The 24,595-nt window shown below is 45.3% G+C and overlaps 1 protein-coding gene across 1 annotated transcript in view; it reads right to left on the reverse strand.

The window, feature by feature from the left end:
- Window positions 1-4,713: 4,713 nt before the first annotated feature.
- ADD2 (adducin 2) overlaps window positions 4,714-24,595 on the reverse strand; it is a 66,673-nt gene continuing 46,791 nt past the window's right edge. Inside the window, exons 5-16 of the mRNA XM_054997641.1 lie at window positions 21,101-21,181; window positions 18,343-18,492; window positions 17,665-17,808; window positions 17,074-17,172; window positions 12,358-12,534; window positions 11,581-11,838; window positions 10,197-10,316; window positions 9,190-9,279; window positions 8,481-8,634; window positions 7,820-7,828; window positions 7,444-7,572; window positions 4,714-5,236 (exon numbers count right to left, since the gene is read on the reverse strand). Coding sequence (XP_054853616.1) covers window positions 4,926-5,236; window positions 7,444-7,572; window positions 7,820-7,828; window positions 8,481-8,634; window positions 9,190-9,279; window positions 10,197-10,316; window positions 11,581-11,838; window positions 12,358-12,534; window positions 17,074-17,172; window positions 17,665-17,808; window positions 18,343-18,492; window positions 21,101-21,181 — 1,722 coding nt within the window. The 3' untranslated portion in view covers window positions 4,714-4,925. The remainder of the gene's footprint in view (window positions 5,237-7,443; window positions 7,573-7,819; window positions 7,829-8,480; window positions 8,635-9,189; window positions 9,280-10,196; window positions 10,317-11,580; window positions 11,839-12,357; window positions 12,535-17,073; window positions 17,173-17,664; window positions 17,809-18,342; window positions 18,493-21,100; window positions 21,182-24,595) is intronic.

Here is a 24,595-nt window from a genome sequence, read left to right on the forward strand (position 1 = left end):
ACTGACTCAAGTGCTTCTCTTCCAAACACCATGAGCTAAAAACCAAGAAAAACTTGGGAGGGTCTTTCCCTTCTTCAAAGGGGATCCCTCTAGAGCAATGCCTTACTCAGGTGCTCCAGGTCTTCCTGCAAGATTGTGCTCATACCTTGGGATTTTTAAACTTCTGAATGTTGTAGGCTATTTAGGTTTTCTGACTGCATCCTCTGCTGTTTCACTGAAGCCAGGAATGGCACCAAATACAGGACTAGTGGTTGGAACTGTAGGCTGGTTTAGACATGCAAGAGTATGTGGTCGTTTTGAGAGTTCCTTTGTGTTATAAAAAGCTCCCAAAACCCAAAGCGACCATTGCAGGAAAAAAGGTTCTACTCACTGCTTGCAGTACTGGTTTTTGATTGGCAGGTTTGTTTTTTTTAACATAAGGGAATGCTCCAAAAAGTGGTCTTCCCTTATGATTCTGATGTGGTGCATTCCATTCTACTGTCATTCTTCCACCTTTTCCTGGCATGGGTTAAACTGTAGTCCTAAACAATTGCATCCTTCTAAGCCCACTGACTTCAGGGGATTTAGAAGGGTGTAATTCTTAGCATTGTGCTGTAAATAAGGTCTGAATCTCCTTGCAGTTTTTGCAGAGTCAACAGATTCTGCAACCTCCCATTGGCTGTGGTTAAGTCTCAATGCAATTGGCTCTGATGGTCTACAAAACTTGCCGAGTGTCCTCTCACTCTGCACTTTTATGGTAGGCTTTTTGCCTTCCACTCTTGGAAGCTCTGTGGTGCGATGCTTTCATTTAGGATTATAATCTTTACTGAACTCCTTTGCCTGTAAATCAACCTGCCACCCAATGGTTTGAGCAGGGGGGAAACTTTATGTGGGTGCTGCCCCCTCCCCCCACCATAACACCATCTCTTCCCATTGACTATGCCCTTCTTTAAAGACTCAGATATCAGTAGCGGAAAAGTGCGTCTCGGCATGTAAAGAATGCCTTTCCCTCATTACTTTGCAACTACCACTGTCCCAACTCACTTTGTAAACTTTATTTTGCCTTCTTCTACCTCTGTCTCTCAGTACCTAGAAGTACTATTTATGTATCTGACCAAGTGAGCTCTAGCCTACCAAAGCTAATAAAGGTGTTGGCCTCCAAGGTTCCTCTTGTTGTTTTTGCTGTAGCAAACCAATACGGGTTACCCATCTGCAATCTGATGCTCAGAGTTAATGAGGGGGCTTCCTTCCACGGCAAATGGCAGGATTCCCATGTTGGCCGGAGCACCAGCACCTCTCTCTTTGGAAACTGTGTGCTGTCTTCTCTCCCTTGGCAATATTCTAAGAAGACAAAGTCCCCAAAAATTTGAAACTTCAAGCAAAGAACTCAAGATGATCTCCCTACTGCAAATTTTATGCTGTCCTGCTGTATGTAACTTGCCCAGCTCACTTGTCTAGTGCTGCCTTTGACCTTCTGACTGCAGCACATTCCGGGGGATCAGACTCAGTTGCCTTCTGGTGGCTTACTGAGTGCCTAACCTCGTAACCTGCAGCCAGCTCAGCAGTTACCAGGACAGCTGCTAGAATACAAGGTACAGGTTCTTAAGGAACTGGGCCATAATCTACATTTGTAAAACACAGAGTCCATTGAAAACTGTTTCGATTTTAAATTTTCAGGCAGTTACCTGCAAGCCCACTAAGGTTTTTTTTTTTTTTTAAAAAAAGAAAAGTCTGCAAGTTTATTCATAGCTGGGAAGTTTAATATCAGAGTTAGCATGCCTGCTTAAATTATTGTATTCCAAGGGGCATGTACGTCTCAGGGCATGAGACAAGAGATCCAAAGGATCTCCATTGCCCACTCAGTAACACAGGGCACAATCTGTCAGGAAGTTCTCCTGTGTAAGTCCTGTGGAAATGAGTGCAAGAGCACTCCTGTTTATTACAATGTGGCGTGCACATCAGAACTTCCTCTGGTTTGTGTCCCACGAGTCAGAGCTGCCTTAAGATCTGCCATACTGATGCATGGAAAGGGTCAAAATTAAATTGCAAAACAGCACTTCTACAGTTGCTTTAAAGTCATAATTATGTGCTGTTATCTCACATACACCTTTTAAAGTAAAGAGTTAGATGCTGTTGGCATGCGTACATGGTACATAAGCCAGTGCAGACTAATAATCATTCAACATGTAGAATGAGGGAGCTTCTCAGAAGAAAAGGTGCTCCTAAGAAACATGATCTGAAAAACAGTGCAAGCACATGGGGCTACTTGCACAATACAATGCCTCTCACCCATTCCACATGCTCTCCTGTATACTCAATCCATTAGGTCTGCTAGGGACTTAAAGTGTGTATGTGTGCGTGTGCGTGTGCGTATGTTTTGACTGGAATGTGGAAGCACCAAAACCCAGAGTTGTTTTTGTGTTAGCAGTTTCAGAGCTGCTGGGCATCTCCAGCCAGTTGGGTATGTGTTGTTTCTTTTAATTTTTTTTTAAAGTGCTGCTTATGTGTTCTAAAATGTTGCCTCCCACTCTTGATTTGGTCATAGAGAAATGAGCCTCTCTATGCAAAGCACCAAGATAACGGATGAGAGAGAACGGTACAAAACCCGACCAGTGAAGATACAAAGAAAGGGATTGGTTATTTCCCATCAACATACACCTGGCTGCAAAATGCAGTAAGATAGTCCCCCCCACCCCCCCCATAAGCATCATTTCTGGTTCGGATACTGGAGACTCTGAGAAGTACTATTTGCTCTGTATAGAAATGGAAGCCTAAGCCATTTTTTTGTCCAAGCTTCAAACCCGATTCCACTACACAGCTGCTCTTTCAGTCCAACCAGTTACGGACAAAACCAATGGTATATGCAAAATGAACACAATCTAGTGGTTCTTAAAAAACAAACAAACACCTATTTCCAGAGGGGCATTTGGGATCAAAGAAAGGATAGAGGTGAGGATGCCTATACCCCCCCTCCATTTTCCTGCTTCAAATTCTCCCCCTCCTGACTCGCACGTGCGCACACACACAGAGCTCACTGCCATACAGTTCCAAATACAGACAAATGTGCATTTGGAAGTCCTCTGGGGAGAGAAAGGAGCTGCTTAGAGGAGGCCACACATTACAAGGGGGTGGGTGTTACACTTCTATGTAACATTTGGTTTGGCCATAAGAGTAATGGGAAACTAAAGATCTTCGAAGATGATGTGTGGTGTCCACTGTCCACAGAACTCCCTGGCTTCTGCCCCACTTTGCTACCCTCTTGAGCCCTGGAAAGCACCAGCAGGACTAATATTGGCAGAAAATTCATTCTCTGTGTCCTGGCCAAGTGGAAGGCGAGAGGCTTTCACATAGATGGTGCCGTGTGGAGATCAGAGAAGTGCCCTTCTGAAATTGATGATGCATTCTGATCAAACTGGCTCTTTAATTCAGTCTATAGAGGAATTACGTTTTTAATAAATCACTTGTGAAAACACCTGACGTGAAAATATTCTTTCAGAGTGCAGTGAGAAATGGTTTGTTTCTTAAGCTTTCTGTGGTACAATCATTGTTACTGATTACTATTACACAAGTGATAGCTACTGGCAGTGTGAGTGTGGATGTTTCTTTAAAAAATATTCCAAACTAATGAAGTTAGCACTTAGTGACTATAGTAGTTACATTTTGAGGGTAATGCAGGTGGAACCTTAGGAGAAGTCTTGCTGCCCTCCCACACTCACACCCATATTTGTGGGGAGCTGGCAGGGGGAAATGCATTTTCCTCATTACGGCTTACACGGGGTTCATGCATTTTCTCAGCAGCTGGAATAGGACAGCCAGGGAAAGCTTGCACATGGAGTGCTGCATTGCCCATAGGGGTGTTGCTGGAGGTGGGGTCAGGAATAGGGAGGGAGGTGGAAGCAGGGGGAACACAGCATAAACATCCAAGCACATTTCTCTTCCAGATGGAGAAGTGGAATCAACACATCCCTCTTATTGGGATTGGCACAGGAGAACTTCCTAGCGGATTGTCCCTTGGGTTATGTCTCTTGGCCCATACTTTGCTACCTTTCTGGTCTCCTGTATCTGCTGTCTAAAGTGGCTGCTCTCTCTTGCTCTCACTGAGAATCACTGTTTGGGGAGGCAACACTCCCTCTGTGCTGCCTCCTAAACCAACACGCAACTCCCCAAGAACATCTGTTGTCACGTATTTGTACAGGAGAGAGTGTCAAGGTGCTCAACTGGTCCCAGTGTCATTCTTGCCCCCCAACTTTCATGGGTTTGGATACTGGGCCTTCCTATTCCAAGAGCTGCTCTGCAGCAAAATAATAATAATTTAAAAAGATTTTCCCTTTTGAAGTTCAGAGCAAAATCCCGTCAAGAATAAATAGTGGTGATTTGATCAAGCACCAAAGTAGTTCAGCACACCCTTTTGCCAGCCCCCTGATTTCAGCACAGGATCAGTATTCACCCTGACATACAAAATTCTTTCTAACAGTGGCCACAAGTGTGCCATAAAGCAGCCCATAGGAATCCGTGATCCTTGGGGCTTAAATGGCTTGGATCATTAGTGCTGTGGGAGAAAGACTTGCTTGAAGTTGGTGATCATTAAGTGACAAGCACCCTCTCCTATCCCACCCCAGTGGACAATTAAAATGCTGGAATATCATTCTTCAGCTAAGTAATATCCGTGACTTGTGGATTAAAGGAGAATTGTGATGGTGAGGGGCAAGGGGGTGGGTGGGTCCCGTCTTACAAATCCCCAGAAAGCTTTCCTTGTCTTCTCGATGCATCTAGGCTTATCCCAGTGAATTACTAAGGAAAAGCCACTCTGGGGCTCCCAACCTTTCCTTTTTGATGTCACTCATAAGAGGAAAAGGTCCCCTGTTGTTCCCATGACTTTGCAGCAAGAGTGGAGGGAAGAGCAGAAGGCAACGGGAGAAGTGGGGGGAAGAGGCTAAATGAGCCATTCAAGACTCTGCCTTCTCTTTCTTCTTACTCTTTTTCAGAAAGGAGGGAGCCCGGAATTTCTTCTTCTTCTTGGAAGGAGACTTGGACGGCGAGCCTTCTGGGGAGACAGGCCCGCTGGTGACGGACTCGTTTTTGTCCTTTGCGGCATCAGTGTCAGTGTTGGTGGTCATCTGGCTGATTCCTTTGCTTAGGGCATCCTCTACATTTTGCTCATCCTCTTTCCCATTCTCCACCACTGATGCTGGCTGGCCTGTTGTGTCGCTGGCAGCAGGATCAGCAGGTGTTAGGCTGCTCTCTATCTCCTTCCCACCTTTCCGAAAAGAAAACGAAAAAAGAATAAACAAACACTGATAGGTGCACAGTCCCTGACTTCAATGGGAGGAACTACCTAGAGCCAGTGTTGCAGTGCTGGATCAGGGCTGTGGAGACCCAGATTCAAATCGGCCACTCTGCTGCACCAACACTTTGTATACGTGCTACAGGACAGATTATACTACACAGAGTACACATATTGCATCCAAACCTGTACAAAGAAAGCTGTGCAAATAAGCAAACTGCAAACCACACAGGAAAACTCCTATACTTACAGAAGGGCTTCCACAATGTTCTATAGTGAGCTGGTCCATTTATTGAGTTGGTAATGGGCAGAACTATAGGAAACTCAAGATTCAGCTCAATACAGTGAGCATCTCAAAAGTAACTGGAGTGAGACGCTACAGAGGCTGCTTCCACAGGCTGTCCCCACCACAGTTATATTAAAACCACTGCTGATTCTGCCTCTTCAGATTCTCAAGGCAAGCTCCTTCCCAACCCCATGAATGGAAAAACTGGGCATGATCTTGTGCCCTTCTGCATGCAGTGCATGTGCTTTTCAACTTGAGGCACACTGTTGGGCAAGTTTTTCTTACATGTATTTTTTACAGCTCCTACAATGAAGCTGCCTTATACCGAGTCAGACCATTGGTTTATCAAGACCGGTATTGTTTACTCTGACTGGCAGCTGATCTCCAGGGGCTCGAGTCAAACGTGTCTTTCATGTTACCCATTTCCTGATCCTTTTTAACGGGAGATGGCAGGAAATGGACACGGAATCTTCTGCATGCAGAGTAGATGCACCACCATGGAGCCATGGCCCCTCCCCCAATGAAAAGACTTCCTTGGTCTTAGAAAGCTGAATTAAAACTGGCTGAACATGTCCCTCCCTCCTCCGGGGGGGGGGGCACTTAGCTGAAAATTGAGAAAACAGCCTCTCCGTACTTACTAAAGTGACAAGTATTCAGACTCAGAGGTAACTCCTTTGATGAAAGCAACATATGGGAAGAGAAAGGAAGACATTGTGGAGACAAACATGCGAAACACAATGAGACACAATGAGACAATGAAAAAAAATTACATAGACAAAGGAAAAGAAAAACACCCAGCATCAAGAAGCTGCAGACTAGCCTGCTTTCTAGCACCATAATTCCATTCTCAAGGGGTAAAGATTATGTTGCACTGCTGCTGTCTGTGATCTTAGCACCTTCCTCTGCAAAATATTCTCAGACAGGATAGGAAGAAACAGCAAGGTTGATGTCCAGTCGCTTTTAGCCTGCTGGTATTTGGTTCCAGAAAAGAAAAGAAAAATCTGGCATGGAGGGCTGAGTGCTCCCATCTCTCCTGCTCTGTCAAGATGCTTCCTGTTATGGGTGTTTTGCAAGGGAGAAGGGGCCACTGGGGCCAGTGACTGTAGAGTAATGTGTAGTTTGCTGCTAACATAGTGGATTTTCACACACACATATACACAAAAGTGGGTAGTTGCTCTTGGAGGTGCAAACTATTATCTGACCAAGTCATCATACTGAGTCTCAACAAGAAATGAGGACAACTATAAATGAAGTAATCAATACATTCCTTTGTTTCTTTTTGCATCCCCCCGACCATTGTCTCCCAAAGTACCATTAAATCATCTGGTGCCAGTGTAGGATTTGTACCTAATTTATTTCTGCATGCAGTGAATACTGGCAGACAGACTAGCTGATGATGGCTACTATTGCGTGCGATCCAAATGGTGTAAATAAAACTTTGCTGGATCAGCCCAAAATCCATTTAATCCAGTATTTCGTTTCCAACATGGCCAGACAAGAAAGGGGGTGGGGCGCACCAGTGAGGTGCAGGAAGAGAAAAAGAAGCAAGATGTATCTTACTAGTGAAACACATTGGGATCTATAATTACCAACAAAACAATTCTCCAATTGCATCTTCCAACATGGCTAGCCAGATGTTTATAGGAAGCTTCCAAGACAGGATGGTGTGTCCCCTGCATCTGGCCGTCAGAAGTTATATGGCCTCCAAACAAGGCTAATAACAATCAATAGCTCTGTTTCCGTGAATTTGTCCAGCTTGTCTAAAAGCCATCAGACTTCCTGGTTATTACCACATCTTGTGGCAGTATGTTTCATAAATTAGCTATGCACTGTGTAATGAAGTCGATATATTTGGCAACCTGGATTCTTGGAGGCTTACAAAGGTTTGTCTTACCTTCTGAAGACTTGGATGGTGACATGGGCGGGCTTTGCAAACCAGGCTTTGTGGGGCTCTGTACCGTGTGGTCAGCAGTAATTTCAGCAGAAGAAGTCACCTGTTCCTCTGCATCAGCATCTTTTTCACCTGGAAGGAGATAGGATGAAACAAGAGAAAGAGGACCAATGGGGTCAAAGGAAAACAAAATAATCTTCATGATAAATTTGTAAGCAAGGCTTGATCCTATGTTTCTAATCAGTGTGCTTAGCTTGTAGAACTGTATCAGAACACCAAACACCACACCTGTAATAACTGGACTCCTATAAGAATGCGAAGATTATACATCTGTGTCCCCAGCTGCAACTTTGAAAAGGGTCTCAGCCTGGAAACAGACCTTCTTGCTGTCAGAGTTGAAGGTGGTTGTCTGACCAGGACAGCCAAAGTCACATGAAAGAATATCTGACTTGGAAGCTTTGCACAGTGGGCAGGCAACATCACCTGATGGTTGTGATCCCAGCTTTGGGCAGTGAAAAAGGACATAGACTCATAAAGAGAAACACCAAGCACGTATTCAGGACATAGCAGCCAACCACAACCTCAGACAGGAACCTCCTGAGACACTATCTCAGGCTGGACCCCTTGAGGAGTGACTGCCCACTTGCCACCAAAAGGTTTTGTAGGCGCCAGTCCATGTTCACCAAATATGACAATGTTCCAGTTAGAAGTTACAGAGTGGTGCCTAAAGCTTTGGAGTAGTCAGAGCGGTGGGGTGGGGGGAACCTAGCACAGGAAATCAGACTAGTGGGGTATGCATTGGGACCTTGTTTAGTTAGAAAAAATTGTTGGGGCAAAATGTCTGTACCTTTTAGTGGCCCCCTCTGCCTTACATATGTATATATGTGCTATCAAGTTGCAACTAACTTATGGCAACCCCTGCCACTTTACAGGGGTTATGTCTCTAGGGGAATGAGTTTTATCCCTCCAGCTAACTCTAAGATCCTGCTCCTTAGCACCATACAAGCCACAAGCACATGCCACCCCAGGATATTTACCATCCAGACCCAATTTCTTTCTCTCCACCTCTTTCTTGTACTCCTCCAGCTCCTGGTCTGTTAGCTGGCTGAAGGGGTTTGGAGGCTCTGGCTCAGGAGGACCCTCCTCATGGGATGCATCTTTCACCTCTCCGTCTGCCAAGTTACTCTCTGTTGACTGCAAGGTAGACAGGCACAGTGTCACTCCGGTAAGGACAACAAGAGTACAGCTAAGGCAACTTGGAAACAAGGTTGTACACACACGTGAACATATAAATATTTCTTGTACTCAGACTGCTGCTCTGTCAAGGTCAGTATTGTGTACTGTGATCAGCAGTGGTCTCATGTAGGGGTCTTTCACGTCATCTACTGCTTAGTCCCTTTAACTGGAGATGTTGGGGATCGAACCAGAGACCTTCTACATGCGAAACAAGTCACCTACTATTGAGCCACAGCCCCGGTGCTTTGAACAGTTTGTCCTATTTTATTTAACTCTTGCATTTGTATCTTCTCCTTCCTTTAAGGAACTCAGGGTGGTGCCTGTGGGGTTATCCTCCATGTTTATTCTCAGAAAAACCTAGTGAGATGGGTTAAGTTGAGAGAGAATGCCAGGCCAATGCCTGTCCCAGGAGCCTAGGCCTCCCCAGTCTAGGCCTGACACTTCCTCCACTACATGCCATGAGCTTCACAGCGCAGTGCCAGAGTCCACAGTAGTTCCCATAAAGTCAAGTACCGGGCTTCTGCTTTTCTCCGCTATCACACTGGCGAGCAGCTGAGACTGGGGTCCTGCTGATTTTACATCTTGTCGGTTTTGCTCTCGGATCTGCAAGAAGAAACAAAAGAAACTGAATACTTTATCAGTCTGTGGGGAAGGGGAACTCTTTGAAGGAGACAATCTTATTTGACATATAGGTCCAAAACAGATGTGACACGGGAAGAGAAGAGCCATCATGGGATCTTCCCTAGTGTTTTTAGAAGGCTCATAGCTTCTGTACAGAACCCCAATTTAGATAGGGACTAGGAAAAGAGTATAATCCTTCCACTCCCATGGTTCCATGATTTGAAACGCCCTTCTCTGTTGTTAGCCATGGAAAGATAGCAAGGTGGGCAAAGAGAAAATACCACCCCTTTTTTTATTAATTAAAATATTTATATCCTGCCTTTCCATTGTTGTTCACTCTAAGTGAAGGGCAGACTATCCAACTGTGGTTGAAGCACCCCATTGTGGGATGGAGGAGGGAATATTCAGCCGCACAACCAACCCAAACAGGGTGGCAATGTTTGCAAAAGTGATGGTGGATGAAACAGTCATGTATAATCTGAGAGGTGAGCCTCGGGATCCCTTGCAATGATCGGGTTCAAGTCTTGAGTCATGCACAGTGCAAGGGATCATGCACAACCTCTTGAGTAATGAGGTGCACCTGGCTGGGGTGGTTAAAAAGTCTTTGGCTGGCCATGCAGAGAGTGGCAAAATTGGAGGACATGGCTATTCTTCAAACGTAAAATGCACTGATAATGGTTCCTCCTCCCTAAGAAAACTTGGAAACTGCAGTTCTGTGAGGTGATTGGCCTAGATTTTTCAGCACCTTTACCAAACTATAGTTCCCAGGGGAAGCCATTACAGTTAACCTGGTATAAAACTAAGGCAGGCTAATTGTATGAATATAGCAATGAGAAGATGCCAATAGCAATAAGAGGGTTCCAAACGAACAGCTAGGGCATCCAAAAGAGGCTCGGTACCTTGTTTCTCATTTCTAGAACTTCTTGTGGGTCTGTGTAGAGAGGCACAAATTGGTTTGGGTTTTCAATTCGGATTGGTGTTCCACTACTAGATTTCTCCACTTCGTCAGCTTTCATCCACTGGACAGTATGAAAGTTAAAAAAACCCAGCAAATTAGCAGAGGACATTCCGTTAAAGGTAAAGGACAGGATATGGAAACTTGCTAGGGGAGAAAGGTTTTGGCTTTCACATTCAAAGATCCTCACTCAGATTTTGTTTCAGGATACGCATCCATGCATGCACGCACATGCACACACACAACCAGACAAACCTAGCTTAATTTTAGCAGTAAGAGGATTTCAGAAACAGCATGACTAATTATGCTGACCTGGATAGCCCAGGTAATCCTGATCTCGTCAGATCTCAGAAACTAAGCAGGGTTGGCCTTGGTTAGTAATTGGATGGGAGACCTCCAATGAAGATCAGGGTTGCAGAGGCAGGCAATGGCAAACCACCTCTGTTAGTCTCTTGACGTGAAAAACCCCACCAGGGGTTGCCATAAGTCAACTCTGATTGAGGGCATTCTCCACCATCCAATTGTGATTCACATCTTCTTTTGATAATTTGACTGTGTGAAACTCCAAGAGTCAGTGGCCGTGGGGTATAATTGTACAGAGATATGTGAGAGCTGGTGAGTCGTAGTGACTAGACTACTGGATGGGACTAGGGAGACCTAGGTTCAAATCCCCTCTCAACCATGATGTTCAGTGTCTGACCTTGTCTTCTTTCAGTCTAACCTAACCTACTTCATAGGGTGGTTGTGGGGACAAAAGAGGGGAATCATATATGCTGCTGCTGCTATCTCTTTTGAGAACTGGAGACAGAAAAATATTATGTGTTCTTTGTGTTACCAGCTGGTCTGAAGCACTTTTTGTCCTGGGGGAAGTAAACTGGGTTGAATGAGCTAAGACACCTTTTCCATGTTAATTTTCCTGACAAAGGTCCACTGAGTGTTGCAAAGGATTTTAGAGAGTATTCTAAAGTCTTCTGCTGGCACTCAGGTCTTCTGCTGGCCAGTTTTCTTCCCTGCCTCTCAAATGAACTCAGCAGTGTGTTGTGGTGCACAGCAGATACTCAGTGGTGACAAGCAGTTGGCCTTCATTTACTGATCTCATTGGGGAACCTCTACTAAGATTACAAATACCCACAGGCTTCCCCAGAATGCAGTTAAAACTTAAGAATGGAAAACTTTTTAGGAACGCGCATGAAATGCCAGCTTAGTTAGATACCTCAGCAGAATGGCATATAAATGGCTCTTGTAAACCTTTCTAGGCACCGCCCTTCACTTGTCCCCAGAATATGACAAGGATATACAGGACAGGCAGTGGATGGGATTCCATTTACCGTAGTTTTGGTCCTCTGACTGCCTGCACTACCCTGGCTTTCCTCAGCAACGTTCACTCGTAAATAGGTGTTTGGCGTATTCAACCAACGGGTCTTTTCTTTCTGTTGCTTCTGGGCATGCTGCCGGAGCGTTGAGATGGGAGGCCCTTCCTCTTCAAAGATAAATGCCGTAACAGTGGCCGGGATCTCCACTTCGCTCTTATGCTTGCTTTTCTCCTGGACGAATGGATGGCGGTAGGCATATCCAGTCCGGTAGCCCTGTTGAGAACAAACAGAGTTCCTTGAATGCACAACTGAATGGCTATCCAAGACAAAAGCGTGACTAACTGTTAAGCTCCTCATAAACTTAGCTTAAATAACCCCTCTTGTAAGTTTCTACTTTTCTAGGTTATTGGAAGTACCTTTCAAACTATTTTTGGACTGTATATACCATCTCATCGCTTATCCCCAGGACCTACTAAGAGAGCAGAGTTAACAGATCCAATGCATCTGTTCAGTATTGGTCAGTGTGGTCTCTCAGTAGATTATACCAGTTCCAGACATTGTGGCAGACTGGAAATACTCAACTCTTTCTTTTTGAGGGGTGAAGATAAACCTTCTTGCACCTGGTTACCTTCTAAAATGGTAACCATCCATCTTTCAAGCAACTTTGGCTGAAAGTATTCAGGAGCCCTTTTGACCTCATCAACCCCCAAAAGGCATACTAAAGATTTAGGAAGGTACATGGGAAAAGAACACAACTGGCAAAGATGGCTTCTCCACTTGCCGTCAACGTACAAGGTTGTCCAGCATCCTCATGAGGGCTTCAAACTCATGCTCTCCCAGGCGACTCTTCTGCATGGGTCCAAAGGTGCTCCCAGCCCATCGGACCGAGCCAACATCATGGGGCCTGTGTTTTTCTCGCTCTAGCATGATCAGATTCTCTGTTCCACCAGCGCAAGACAGGGCTGAGATCTAGAAGACAGAGACAACAAGACAGTTATGAGAAGTGTGGTAGGAACTGACTTTTCTAGACTAACCCCCTTCAAACTTTGTCTTTCTAGAGGAGGGAGGGAGGTGATTTGGATTCTCTTAGGGCTGAGTATGGGCAGCTCCAGCCTAAATACTGGCATTTTGGGAAGCAAGACAATTCCTAAGCCTCTCAGGAATCTAACACATGCCAAACAGGGCCCATCAGACCATAGTAGCTGTTGCAATGGAGAATTATCAGCTGGGGTGAGGGGAAAGAATCAGTTTGGATATGATCAGATATCAGAACAGAAAAAGAATATTCACAAATATTTGACATTTGTAATGTTTCCTATTTCCTCACTCAAATTCTTTAAATGAAATTAGAAATTTAGAACTGAAAGTTTATCCCAAAGTTCACACTGAGTCCTTTAGGCTCATTGGCATACCTTGCTTATTTTGGTAGGTATAAAGTATAAAATCTCATAAGCTGCCATTGCATGATGTCTATCAGTGCTGACTGATACAAAACACACATCAGCCACCAAATACTAAGTACTATTCGCATCTCAAACATTAGGTTTATTTATTTATTTAGTACATTTTATCGTGCAATTCCCCAAGGAGCTCAGAGCAGCTTATGTTGTTTCTCCCTCCATTTTATCCTCACAACCCTGTGAGGAAGGTTAAGATGAGAGAAAATGACTGGCCTAGGGTAATCTCACAGGCTTCCACGACAGAGGGGGGATTTGAAACGTGGACTCCCAACTCTCAGTCCAGCATTCTCTTAAGCATTACATCTGGAATGGACTGGAAAAACTGCCCCTGGAAAAGCACACTCCCCTCCCAAAGGGAGGGAGGAAGAAAGAGCCAGCCCCGTTCAGGACTTGGAGGTGCTTCCTTCCCTACCCTGAGTGTGGCAAGAGCTGCCTCTCACTTGGGGATGGGGTGGCCTTAGGTGGGGGGGGTAGGCAATCAATCCATGGGGTCTTTTCCTGGTGGCCTTGATGGCCAGTCTACCCCTGATTAAGCCAACCATTAATATTCATCAAAATTCACAAAGAATTCTGAGGAGGTTTGAAAAGCAAAGCTGCCACCTCCAACAACCGCTCATAATGCCAAGAGGGCAGCATCTTTGGATGTCTTTGATCACTCCTGTGACTGGGAAGGAGGAGCCAGTGTTGAGTCGCTGGGGGCCTGCGTTGCCACCCTATCACCTGCAGATGGCTCTCCTGCTGGGCCTTGACACATGGCTGACCTAGTTTTTTCCAGCTGAAGAAGTAGGCTGATGTACAAAGGGGAGGACAATAGCGTTGAGGCTCTAAGATAGTAATTGCAGCCTGTCTGCAGAACCAACACAATCAAAGCTGCCACTTTGCTATAGAGGCGCTTGGTCATTGTCCAGTGCAGGCAGGACTGGGGAAAAAAAGGAGGGGTGTTTCTGCTTTGCTTTGTTGACACAATTTTTAAGAAGCCCAACAACAGACAACAGTTGATGTAGGATGAGGATTTGCAATTGAGACCACAGACTTTCCCCCTCAGCACTTGAGAGCCAGCCATGTTTTCTAGGCTGAAAAAGGGAGCAAAGTACACCAGTGAGCATAAATTTGACCTCCCCCCCCCACTCACTTCCTTCTAGGCAGTACCAGGGTTCAGTCCCTCCATGGAAGTCACAGTACCTAACCTGAGCAATTCCCTAATAGTGAGAGAAATGCCTCTGTATATGCTCAGAGCCACACTTCTGACTGCAACTGACTTCCTCTGCTCTTTTTATGGTTGCCAGATGGGTTCTTTAAAAGTACTGGACAGAAGCGAGAGGGGGCCCTAGAACTCACTGGAAGAGATTTCTGTGTGTGTGTGCATGCTCCTGGTTCCGGTGCAATGATGCAGTGGCAGCTGGGCAGCTTTTGCAGGGGGCTCTGCTTTCTGAGGGCCTGGCTGCAGAACACTCCCTTGCGTTCGCCCTCCCAGCGTGCCTCTGCCTGCCCATTCCTGGAGGGCCGCTGCCACAGCAGCAGCAGCAGCAGCGTCACCATCTCATTCATAGGGCAAGATGGCGAGGCGCAAGCGGGCTCGGCGGGCAAGCAAGTGACGGAGCTCTGTATGTGCCATGAGGCCATAGGTAGTCTCACTGGGCTGGACTGGGCTGGGCAGGTGGCTGGCTGACTAGCACTGGCTGCCCTCCCTCTGTAGCGGGTGAAACAATGAGGCTGGCCTCTCCTGATGCTCCTGTACACTCCATTAAAAAAATACCAGTAGTCTATTTCCCCTAGACTGTCCAAGAAAATACTGGACTGTCTGGCTGAAAACTGAATACCTGGTAACCCTACCTCTTCAGCCTACTTGCCAGACCCAATTTTTAAGGCTCCTGGATTTTTGCATTCCTGTTTCAATCGCAGCAGTGGACGACTGGGACATTCCTTCAGCATGCTCTGCCCTGTATAACTCGTGGATTGGAATAATGGTGACGTTAGCCACAATGTACAGATTTTGCACAGATTGCTTTTGGAGTGCCAGCCTTTGATGTACACCATCATTTTAATATGGGTTAGTTAGTCCTATGATGGCTACCCTATTTGCAGTCAGGAAGGCCAGAGAATGGTAAAACTAAGTGAACCACAAGTTTTTAATATCTTATCTGCAGAAGTAGGTCTTTGGATAGCTTAGGAAAGAAACAAACTCCATAACAAATGGAGTTTATGGGCAGAAAGGGCTATTGACTAAAGTAAGTGGCCAGTGTTCTTTTTTGAAGTCTGTGTCCAAGATTCATCAGCACAGAGTGGTGGATGGTCCCCTATCATTTGACTTGTCCCATTCAGCTTGGGCTCCAGAGTCTATTCCTGGAGAGATATTTCCAAGGGCTCCTGCCTTACAACTGAATTCAAGCAGGAAATGCCAAAGTATTTGAAACGTGCTTTTGGGGGGACTCTGAGCTGAATCTCTATGAGTGATATTCAGAGCCAAACTATACTTGACTTTTGGGATTTATGACTGGATCCCTCCATGTATAATCGAGGCCAAAAAAAAGGAGCAAAGAGAGGACTCAATATGGATTGTAGCCATGGCGCATTCTCTCCCCTCCATCATTTTCAAAATTGAAAATCCTGCCTTCTCCCAGCTGCTTTTAGAAGGGAAAAAGCAGGTCCCACTTTGTGTCTGTCCTCCCCACTCCACCAAACCTAAAAGCAGACTGAGATTTTTATCATGGAGATTGGGGAGGGGTTAATACCTCCTCTTTGTCTAGTGTGGTGGAGGCAGTCAGTATTGCTCCCTGCAGTTGTTTTATGAAGCTCTGTTACACACTTGGGAACCCAATCCCAGAGCGCCTTTGTCAAATTCTGTTTGGTTGTTATGCATTTCAGCAATTTTACAAAAAGGCTGGCCACCCTTTAAATTCTCCAGTTGTTGATGGGAGGCTGAGAGAGAGCCTTGCCTAAGGTCACTGCCAAGTTCCAGCCTGAGTTCAGGTTTGCTGTGGGGACTTTGTAGTTCTCGCTCTTAGACATTAGCTTTAATTTTGCAATACTTTAGGTATACAGAGTTGGATCCAGCCAGCTTTTCCACTGGGAAAGAAAGGGAGAGGCTTGACTACCAAAAAGGCTATGGTGGGGATCCTGGAACTTGCATGAATAATAGTCATGTGGAGCAGGGACTGTAATAAGAATCGGAATTGGTGGAGACACTGAGTGAAGAAGCTGGCTGGAGTCAATCCATAATGTTTACACATGATTACCTGAAGAGTAAAAGCATCCATACCTTCCACTGGATAAACATGTGTTTACAGCTAGAGCTACTCAGAAGCTAGAGTCCCACATTAATTAAGTCTACTCAGCATCAGATATGATATATAAATTATTATTTAAGATAGTTGGTGGTACTTGCTTTTAACACTGCCTCTTGAATGCATTAGTTATGAACTTTACTTGGTAACAAAAAAGTAACGCAGCATACTAGGATCTGGGAGACCCAAATTTGAATCCACATTCTGCCCTAGACGTTTGTTGCATGACCTCAGGGCATTCACACTCTCTCAGTCTAAGCTACGTCACAGCGTTGTTGTTGTGAGGATAAAATGAAGGAAGGAAAAGTAATGTTGTAAGCTGCTTTGTGTCTTTGTTGGGAGAAAAAAACAGGGTGTGAACAAATGAATAAATGTGACAGTATCCCGAGTCAAAGAAGACATTCAGATGAAGCCTGTATCTGGGCAGGCAAATCTCTTTGAGCAAAGCTATGCATTATGACTGAGGTGCAGATACAATCAAAAGTGGCTCCCCAGAGTTCAGTTTAACCTCTCTTCACCCATAACATGTAGAAAAACTTATACGCCTTATGATGTCATTATATTGTCCATTGCCCTGCCTGCATCCTTAACAATGTGAAAACCGGATATTGAGCAGGGCAAGGAAACGTGGGATCAGAAGGGCAGCAGGAAGTAGTCCAGCACCCTTTTATCATGCTTGGATCCAGCTAAGCTCTAGTGGCATGATGCACTGTGATGAAAAGACTGAAGGTGTATTTAAATGTGTCTGTACACGTATAGCTCACCTGTACGTCACAGGCAGCCTGCAAATGGAAGATCTTATAAAATGCTTCTTCCACTGTGTCCCCAAGAGCCACCACACCATGATTCCGCAGCACTAGAACCTGCCAAGAGAAGCAGCGAAAAGGTAATGCTAATAATAATGGTCAGCTATTGCATCAAAGTTGCATTTCTCAACTAAAGACCACATTCGTGTGAAGCCCGGTCCAACAATTTTCATAACTCTGGCTAAGTTTCTCCTAACAGCCCAATGACATCTTACATTGTTTATGGATCCACCTTATGTTCATCCTGTTGTCATCAAGTAGACATTATGGAAATTTAGATTCTCGGGTGCCTGGGGGCTGATTTGGATTGGCTTAAGCCTTACTACCCACCTATGTCATTTTCCCAACATGAAATGGCCCCGGGAAACGACTCTTTGCCCAACTAGCTATACACGTAATGCATCAGTACACATTTATGCATATTCAGTACCAAAACTATTTAGATGTGTAGATTCTAGTTTATATTAGGTTTTGACGACTAATCTATTGATACTAATTTTAATAATTAACTGAATAAAGAAACATTTAATCGCATCTCTCAACCCTAACCTTGCAAGTGGGCCCAAGACACTTCTGCAACTCAATTCTGTCTGCTTCTTCCTCCATGTCACCGTTGAAGTCAAAATATACCATGTCTCCTACCAGCAGTGCATCATGGGAAATAGGTAGGAGACCATATTTTGTTGCAGATATCTGGAAAGAAAAACAGAAGAAATGGAGAAGCGACAGTCTGTATCCTGATTCATCAGTTTGCATCAACACATTGCATTATAATCACAAGGTGCTTTCCACACACCCCCACTCATTGTCCACCTACTGCTCCTTCCCATACTCTTTTTCTCTGTGACAGCCCCCTCCTCCCCGCAGTTTCTTTTCCTCCTCCCCTTCTTGTTTGTTGCTTCTGTCTTTTTCGCCTCGTTATATTATTGGGGATCATCTGGATTATTTCAAAGGATCCTCTGCAAACTCTGCGTTCTTTGGTCTGGAGTTGTACCTGAGGTACCTTTAAGAAAGGCACCTGGCCAACCCTGCCACTTTTAATTCAAGGTGTTTCTGTCGTGCCTGAGAACAAAAGCAGGGCTCCAGCTGCCTCCCTCCCTGATGCTTTTTTCTGGTTTAATGCTCTTCTATAAATCAGCTTCCAAGCCAACCCTACTGTCTCCGGGCAAGGCATTTTCTGTTGCCTGGCAGAGTGTGGCTGTCAGCGAGATGGATGGCATTCCTTACTGCAGCTGTGGCTGGTGTGTGCAAATGGATGATGCATCTCACGTCGGGTCTAGCCGCATAGATGGCAGAGTGCAAACTGAATCCTTGGGTGTCCACTGGAAAGCTTGTGCTCCCTTGCTCCACCACTTCCCCCAAGACATTCACTTTAATCTGTGGCACAAAAGAAAACAGCAAAAAAGACAATAGAGCAGGGTGACAGGAAGGAATAATCTCTCTGTGAAGCAGACTGTCATTCAAGAGACTAGATCATGCCTCAAAGGGAAAGTCTTGCAGCAGCATCTGATATTCCATGGAAATCTTTTCCCAAACTGGGAAATGAGGCATATGCATACAATATGAGAAAGTAAAGGCTCTTGTGAGTCCAAGCTACCTACCCACTGAGGGAGGTGCCTGTTGCATCTCTGCACTGTTCTGGCCTGCTTCCAATCAGGAACAAAGATGCAGCATAATCAACCCCACCTTCTCTCACATACACATAATGTAGATTTATAGCAGGTGTACCTATTCTCAGAGCTGAACTACACGAGACGAATTACATATGGAAAATACGTGATTGCACTTACACATGTTTCCCCCGTTACTTTCCTGTTCACTCACACACTTCAGCCACTGGGCAGTTGATCCTGTGCATGGGTTTCTTCCCTGTTCCTCCAAGATGAGGGATGGTATCTCATGATGCACCTTCTCTTTGCTCAAATCTTCCTCAGCAGTACAAATTTGGTGGATTTTGCTTGCAAAATGCCATCCCCAGCCCCCTAGATAGCTCCCCCCGTTTTCCCCATAGGGAATAATGGCGATTGAAGGTGGCTGGGGGCACCTTCTTTTTGGGGGGGGCATATAATGGCCCCTGAAGTTCAAACTTCATGAAACTTGGGGTGTTGTTAGAGGATAGTTAGGAGCAGGTCCTCAGCAATTTGGTAAAATTTGGTCCAAAAATGCCCCCAGGGCCCCCAAAAGCCCCGAATTGCGTTTCCCATTGGAAACAATACTTGAATTTGCTGAATGCAGAAAGAGAAGGTGCATCATAGGATACCATCCCTCGTCTCCCCCACGCTGACCAAAATCAGCACTCTGCACTGGCGACTCTCTGATTATGATCATGGACACTCGCAAATGCAGCTACACGAAGTTACAGGACACGCACAGGGACTGAAGTTTCAAGACGTGCTCAGCTTGGGGGAAAGTTGACATGGGGAGGTTGGAGCACACATACTTCTTATCACTTGCACAAACTCGAGTAAGTCATCTCGTGTAGCTTAGCTCTCAGATGCAATCCCTGATGTAACCATGCATGAGTCACTGACGTAAGCTTCACATATAAAAGTGCCCCACCATGCTTAGAATTCTGGAAACAGAGATTCTTAATGAAAATAATTAAACTCAGCGACTCATGCAGAAACACAGGGAGTGGGCTTTCTTGAAGATTCTTCTTCTTACGTGTTCTAAACATACGCCCACTTCCAAGTTTCATTCAGGAGGGAAAAAAAGATGACTCCACTAATAGAAGTTTGCACCTTCCAAATTCCTCCCCTCCCTTTTCCCCCGTGGAAGAAGGCAGATGCCAAATATAGAACCTGGCCCTTCCTCTTCAAGCTCCTCTTCAGCCTACAGATAACTGCCTTTTTAAGAGCCTTTCTCTGCTGTCCCCATCCAATTGTAGTCTCCCCGTAGTCCCCTCAAAGCTCTTTCATGAAGGGTCACAAGAGGCTTAAAGCCAATTCTGGCTTCAAGAAAAATTTGCAATGTCAAATGTAAACTCAACATTGGTCAGAAGACTCAGGGCCAAACTAGACATTACCTCTGACACAGGTTGTGTTGGGGTTTCCCCAACTCGGCTGTCTTTATTTTACAGACAGATGTGACATCAGGGAACAAATGTTTGCAAGTACACCAGGGCCTGATTTGATTTGGGAGCATGGCATTGGTGGAGGAGGGGCTTCCGCCTTCCTCATGTCATTTTCCAGAGCAGAAATAGCAGAGGGAGAGGACCCTATTTGCTTCACTGTGGGGCTGCACATGCACTGACTAAATACAAATGCTTGCCCTCTACTCTCCTGTGTGCCGTGACCATTAACATAAAAATAGGACAAGAGAGGCCCAGGGAAAATTTGCAGGGCTCAGTTATATGACATACTAGGATTTCCATGAATGGAGCTCTCAGCGTTTTCTTCATATATCAAGCTTATGGGGACTCAAATCCCAGCTTGGACCATGGGGCAGGGGAAGGATTAACCAGAAATGGCTCTGGGGAGCTGCTATTTGCCCCACTGGGACAAACACACAGGCGGTGATAGAAGTGCCAATATGTTTGTCTCAACAAGGCAAATAGCTGCTCCTTGGGATCATTTCTGGTTGGGAAAATGGCAGTCATGGGAAACTTAAACTCTCCTTCCTTCGTGACATGGTCTTCACTCCAACTGGACCCTCACATGCCTGATTTTTAGAGAAAATAAAATCCTGGGTGCTTGTTCACAGAACCCCCAGCACCTTGTGCAGATTAGTCCATGTTCCATAACAAAGTGGCACAGCTCAGCTCCTGTTAGGAGGACACTATCAGCAGCCAATTTTGCCAAGTCGGCCTGGGAAGATGCTTAGAGGTGGAAAAGAGGTAGGAATTTGGTCCAGGGCTGCCATTTTGGCTGGCATCCTCAAAGGAGATTTAAGCTTCACATGTAAACGTGCCCCCCCCGCCCCGTTTAGAATGCTGGAAACAGAGATGGAAGCACTCAAGACGGAGCACTGAGTCCTGTATACTCACCAAGGTAGAAGCAGTGACTTCATGACAGGAAAGACCTACAGGGCAAATTAAGAAGTGGTCCTGCTCTTTGCTGACTCGCAGCTGCCAGAAAAAAAAAAGATCATTTATGGTCTAAGTTTCCTTGCTCATAGGATCACTTTCTTCCCTAGGATTACTAAGGCTGGAACGAGATGAGAGGGGAAATGTGCCATCAGCAGCTCTACATATCTTTTCCCTCTCCCCGCTGGCCAAGTCTACAAAATACATGATTTGACATTATGGTGCTCTGAGCTTCTCCATCCCTGCAGGCAGCAGCCAATGCAGTGTGGAGGAGGAAGAGAAAGCCTGCAGTGCTGAGATGACACATCATGATACATAACTAAAAGTTACTGTGAACAGGAGAGGAAAGAGGAGATGTGGGACTGCTGCTTTTGGTGGCAGCCACGTGCCTCTTGTCATGTCTAGTTCCGGCCTAACACAGTTCTCATGTAGTTCTTGGAGGGGGGAAATGGAGAACAAGAGCAAAGCTTTCGCCTCCCCACCACCACTGCAGAACTTTTTCTTTGAAGGATGTGCAGTTCCCCCTTGGGTGTTTCAGCTTTAAGGGTCAGGAGACCAGGGATTGCTATATTTTATATTCCTTTCTAGCATTTTAGTTTTGCCTAACCATGCTAACATGACCACTGGGCCTCTGTTTCGAAATATTTATGGTCAGTGAGACTATAGCTCACTGATCACGGGCATCTAAGCTACTAGGTATCATCACATCAGACAGAAGGCACTGCCATAAGGGTGCCTACAGATATACCAAATTGGTATACACTCCCCGTATTATGTTCAGACAGTACAGTCCCGGATCAAGGAAGGTTTCATCTCTGTTCTTGACTTTATGCTTGTTTTTCAAATTTTCTGCTACCATACCCTATTGTATCTCTTTCACTGAATGTCCTAACTGCTGTCCATTACTGTATTTTAACTTGCATTATTGTATTTATTGTATTTTAACTTGCACTGTTGTATTTTAACTTGCATTGTGTAATCTCATTGAGAAAGGTAGACTATAAATTAATAATAACAATATTAAAATTAATAGTAGTAGTAGCAGCACCACCACCACCAGTAACTCTTTGGGGCTGTTTCAAGGTGGGGGAAATGGTGCAGGGGGAAGATCTACACACCCTTTCCCTATGTGCCATGATCCTGATCTTAACTGAGCTGCAGGCAGGGCCAGCGCCAGAGTTTCTGGTGCCTGAGGCCCGGGGGGCGGGGGGAGCTTCAGGACTGTTCCTGCCTCCTTGCGCGCGTATGTGCACTGGACTGCAGGGTGGCAGGCAGCTGGGCGGGAGGGCTGAGAGGCTCCTGGCCCAGCCAGGCACAGTGGGTGGCTGGGGAAGCGCGCGTGTGTCCTCCCAGCCCTCCCACTCCATTGCTCCATGCGCCACCCTGGATGCCTGCCGCGCCTGCTGCTCCCGGCTGGGGGCACGTGTTGGCAGCAGCAGCAGCGCGGGAGAGCTGGGAGGCTGCAGTAGCTGTGGGCCAGGCATGGCAGGCACCCACACGCTCCTGGTCAGCTGCCCGCACGCTGCTGCCACCAGCTCCGCAGCGCGTGCCCCCCCTGGCCCTGGCGCCCCCTCCAGTGCCTCAACACTGGAGGCGATTGCCGGGCTTGCCTCAATGGAGGCGCTGGCCCTGGCTGTAGGTGCCTGGGAACTGTGTTCCCAGTGGGGAATAGCACACATCTGATAGGAAGCTGTCACGGTGGACCCAGACACAATACAAAGACTGTGTAATATGTAATTTGGCCCTCGTGGAATACTTTGAAGATCATCAGAACATTAAAACATAAAGAGATAGCTCAAGAAGACAGAAAAATTAAGCAAGAATGTAATTCCTATGCGACTGCTGTTATTTTGGGATTAATATAACAGGTTGTTTAATTCTGGTACATCTGCCTCAGCTAAGGTAGTTAGGAACACTACATTTAAAAGAATGGAGAATTGGGAGATTTCTTCCGATGGGGGAAGTATAACGTGCCACAGTTTGAAGATCTAGTTGTTGTTAGCATTGTTATATCTTGAGATGTTATTGTACAGGGCAGGGCTTTTTTCTGGGAAAAGAGGTGGTGGAACTCAGTGGGTTGCCCTCGGAGAAAATGGTCACATGGCTGGTGGCCCCGCCCCCTGATCTCCGGACAGAGGGGAGTTGAGATTGCCCTCTGCGCCACAGACGTGGAGGGCAATCTCAACTCCCCTCTGTCTGGAGATCAGGGGGTGGGGCCACCAGCCATGTGACCATTTTCAAGAGGTTCCGGAACTCCATTCCACCGCGTTCCCACTGAAAAAAAGCCCTGGTACAGGGTATGGAATGGGCTCCTCCCAATATTTTAAAATTAGATGTTCTCTTAGGCAGGAATCTGGGGTCTTTGTATGAGATTAGACTCTGGTGGCATTATTGTTAACTTCAGATGGCAAGATTGTAAAAAAATATGTTTCAAATTGGCAAATATATCCTTATAAGCTCTCATGAGCTACTGAACATGAATTCTCCCTATTAGGATGTGGGAAGAAATTTTTCAGTCTAGTAAGGAGTTCACAGTCTGCTTGTCTCTGGGAGAGATACAGGATATGAGTATATTGGTGGCATTTAGTTCCACAGAGATTCAATAAAATCATTCTAATTGTCACAGATGCTGAAAATGTCAAGATGAGAACTCCGATTGTTATTATATGTGGTAGAAGCATAGAGATGCCCAAATCTATTAGGGTCAATTTGCTAGAACTATTGTGTGGATAACAGGCAAAGTTTAGTTTGAATCATTACAGAGTAGACCATTGGTTGGAAAAATAAGCTTTTAATTCTGAATTTGCTGGTCATAGCAAAGACTGTGTGAGCCCAACATTGGATGAACACCAATTCACAGACTGGTTATTCAAAGTTCTGTATTTACAGACACTGTGGTAGACAATATACATAAAAGGAATGGCATCTGTTACAGCAGAAATGTGTTGGTCACATGGAATTCATATACAGTTTTTTAGAATGCTAGCAATGTGTTCAGTCCACCTGAAACATGGGCAAGACAGACAGCTGAATCAGTTTTTGATTCAGATATTTTAAAAAATATCTGTCATTTGTACTGTAAAGACAGAGGAAACTACATGGTACATTTGTATGCAGTCTAAGATGTGGAGATGGCCATGAAATCTGGAAGTTAATGCTGTCAGTTCTAGCACAGATAGCTTTATAAATGAGAAAACAAATTCAAGGTGGGGGCTATTAATTGTCATGGCAACTAATAGCTGTTGCTGTCATAGCCTGCTTGTGAGCTTTTAGAGGCACCTTGCTGGCCAGTTTGGGAAACAGGATACTAGACTAGGTGGGCCCTGGGTTTGATCCAGCAAGGCTCTTCTGATGTTCTTTTCTTTTTTATTTTATAGAAATTTTATTTAAAAGAAAAGATATGAAAATAGAAAGTGCATAATAAAAGGTTATATAAACACTACATTTGAAATTGAA

Source organism: Eublepharis macularius, chromosome 14 (genome assembly GCF_028583425.1).
Source record: "Eublepharis macularius isolate TG4126 chromosome 14, MPM_Emac_v1.0, whole genome shotgun sequence".
Lineage (NCBI taxonomy): Eukaryota > Metazoa > Chordata > Lepidosauria > Squamata > Eublepharidae > Eublepharis > Eublepharis macularius.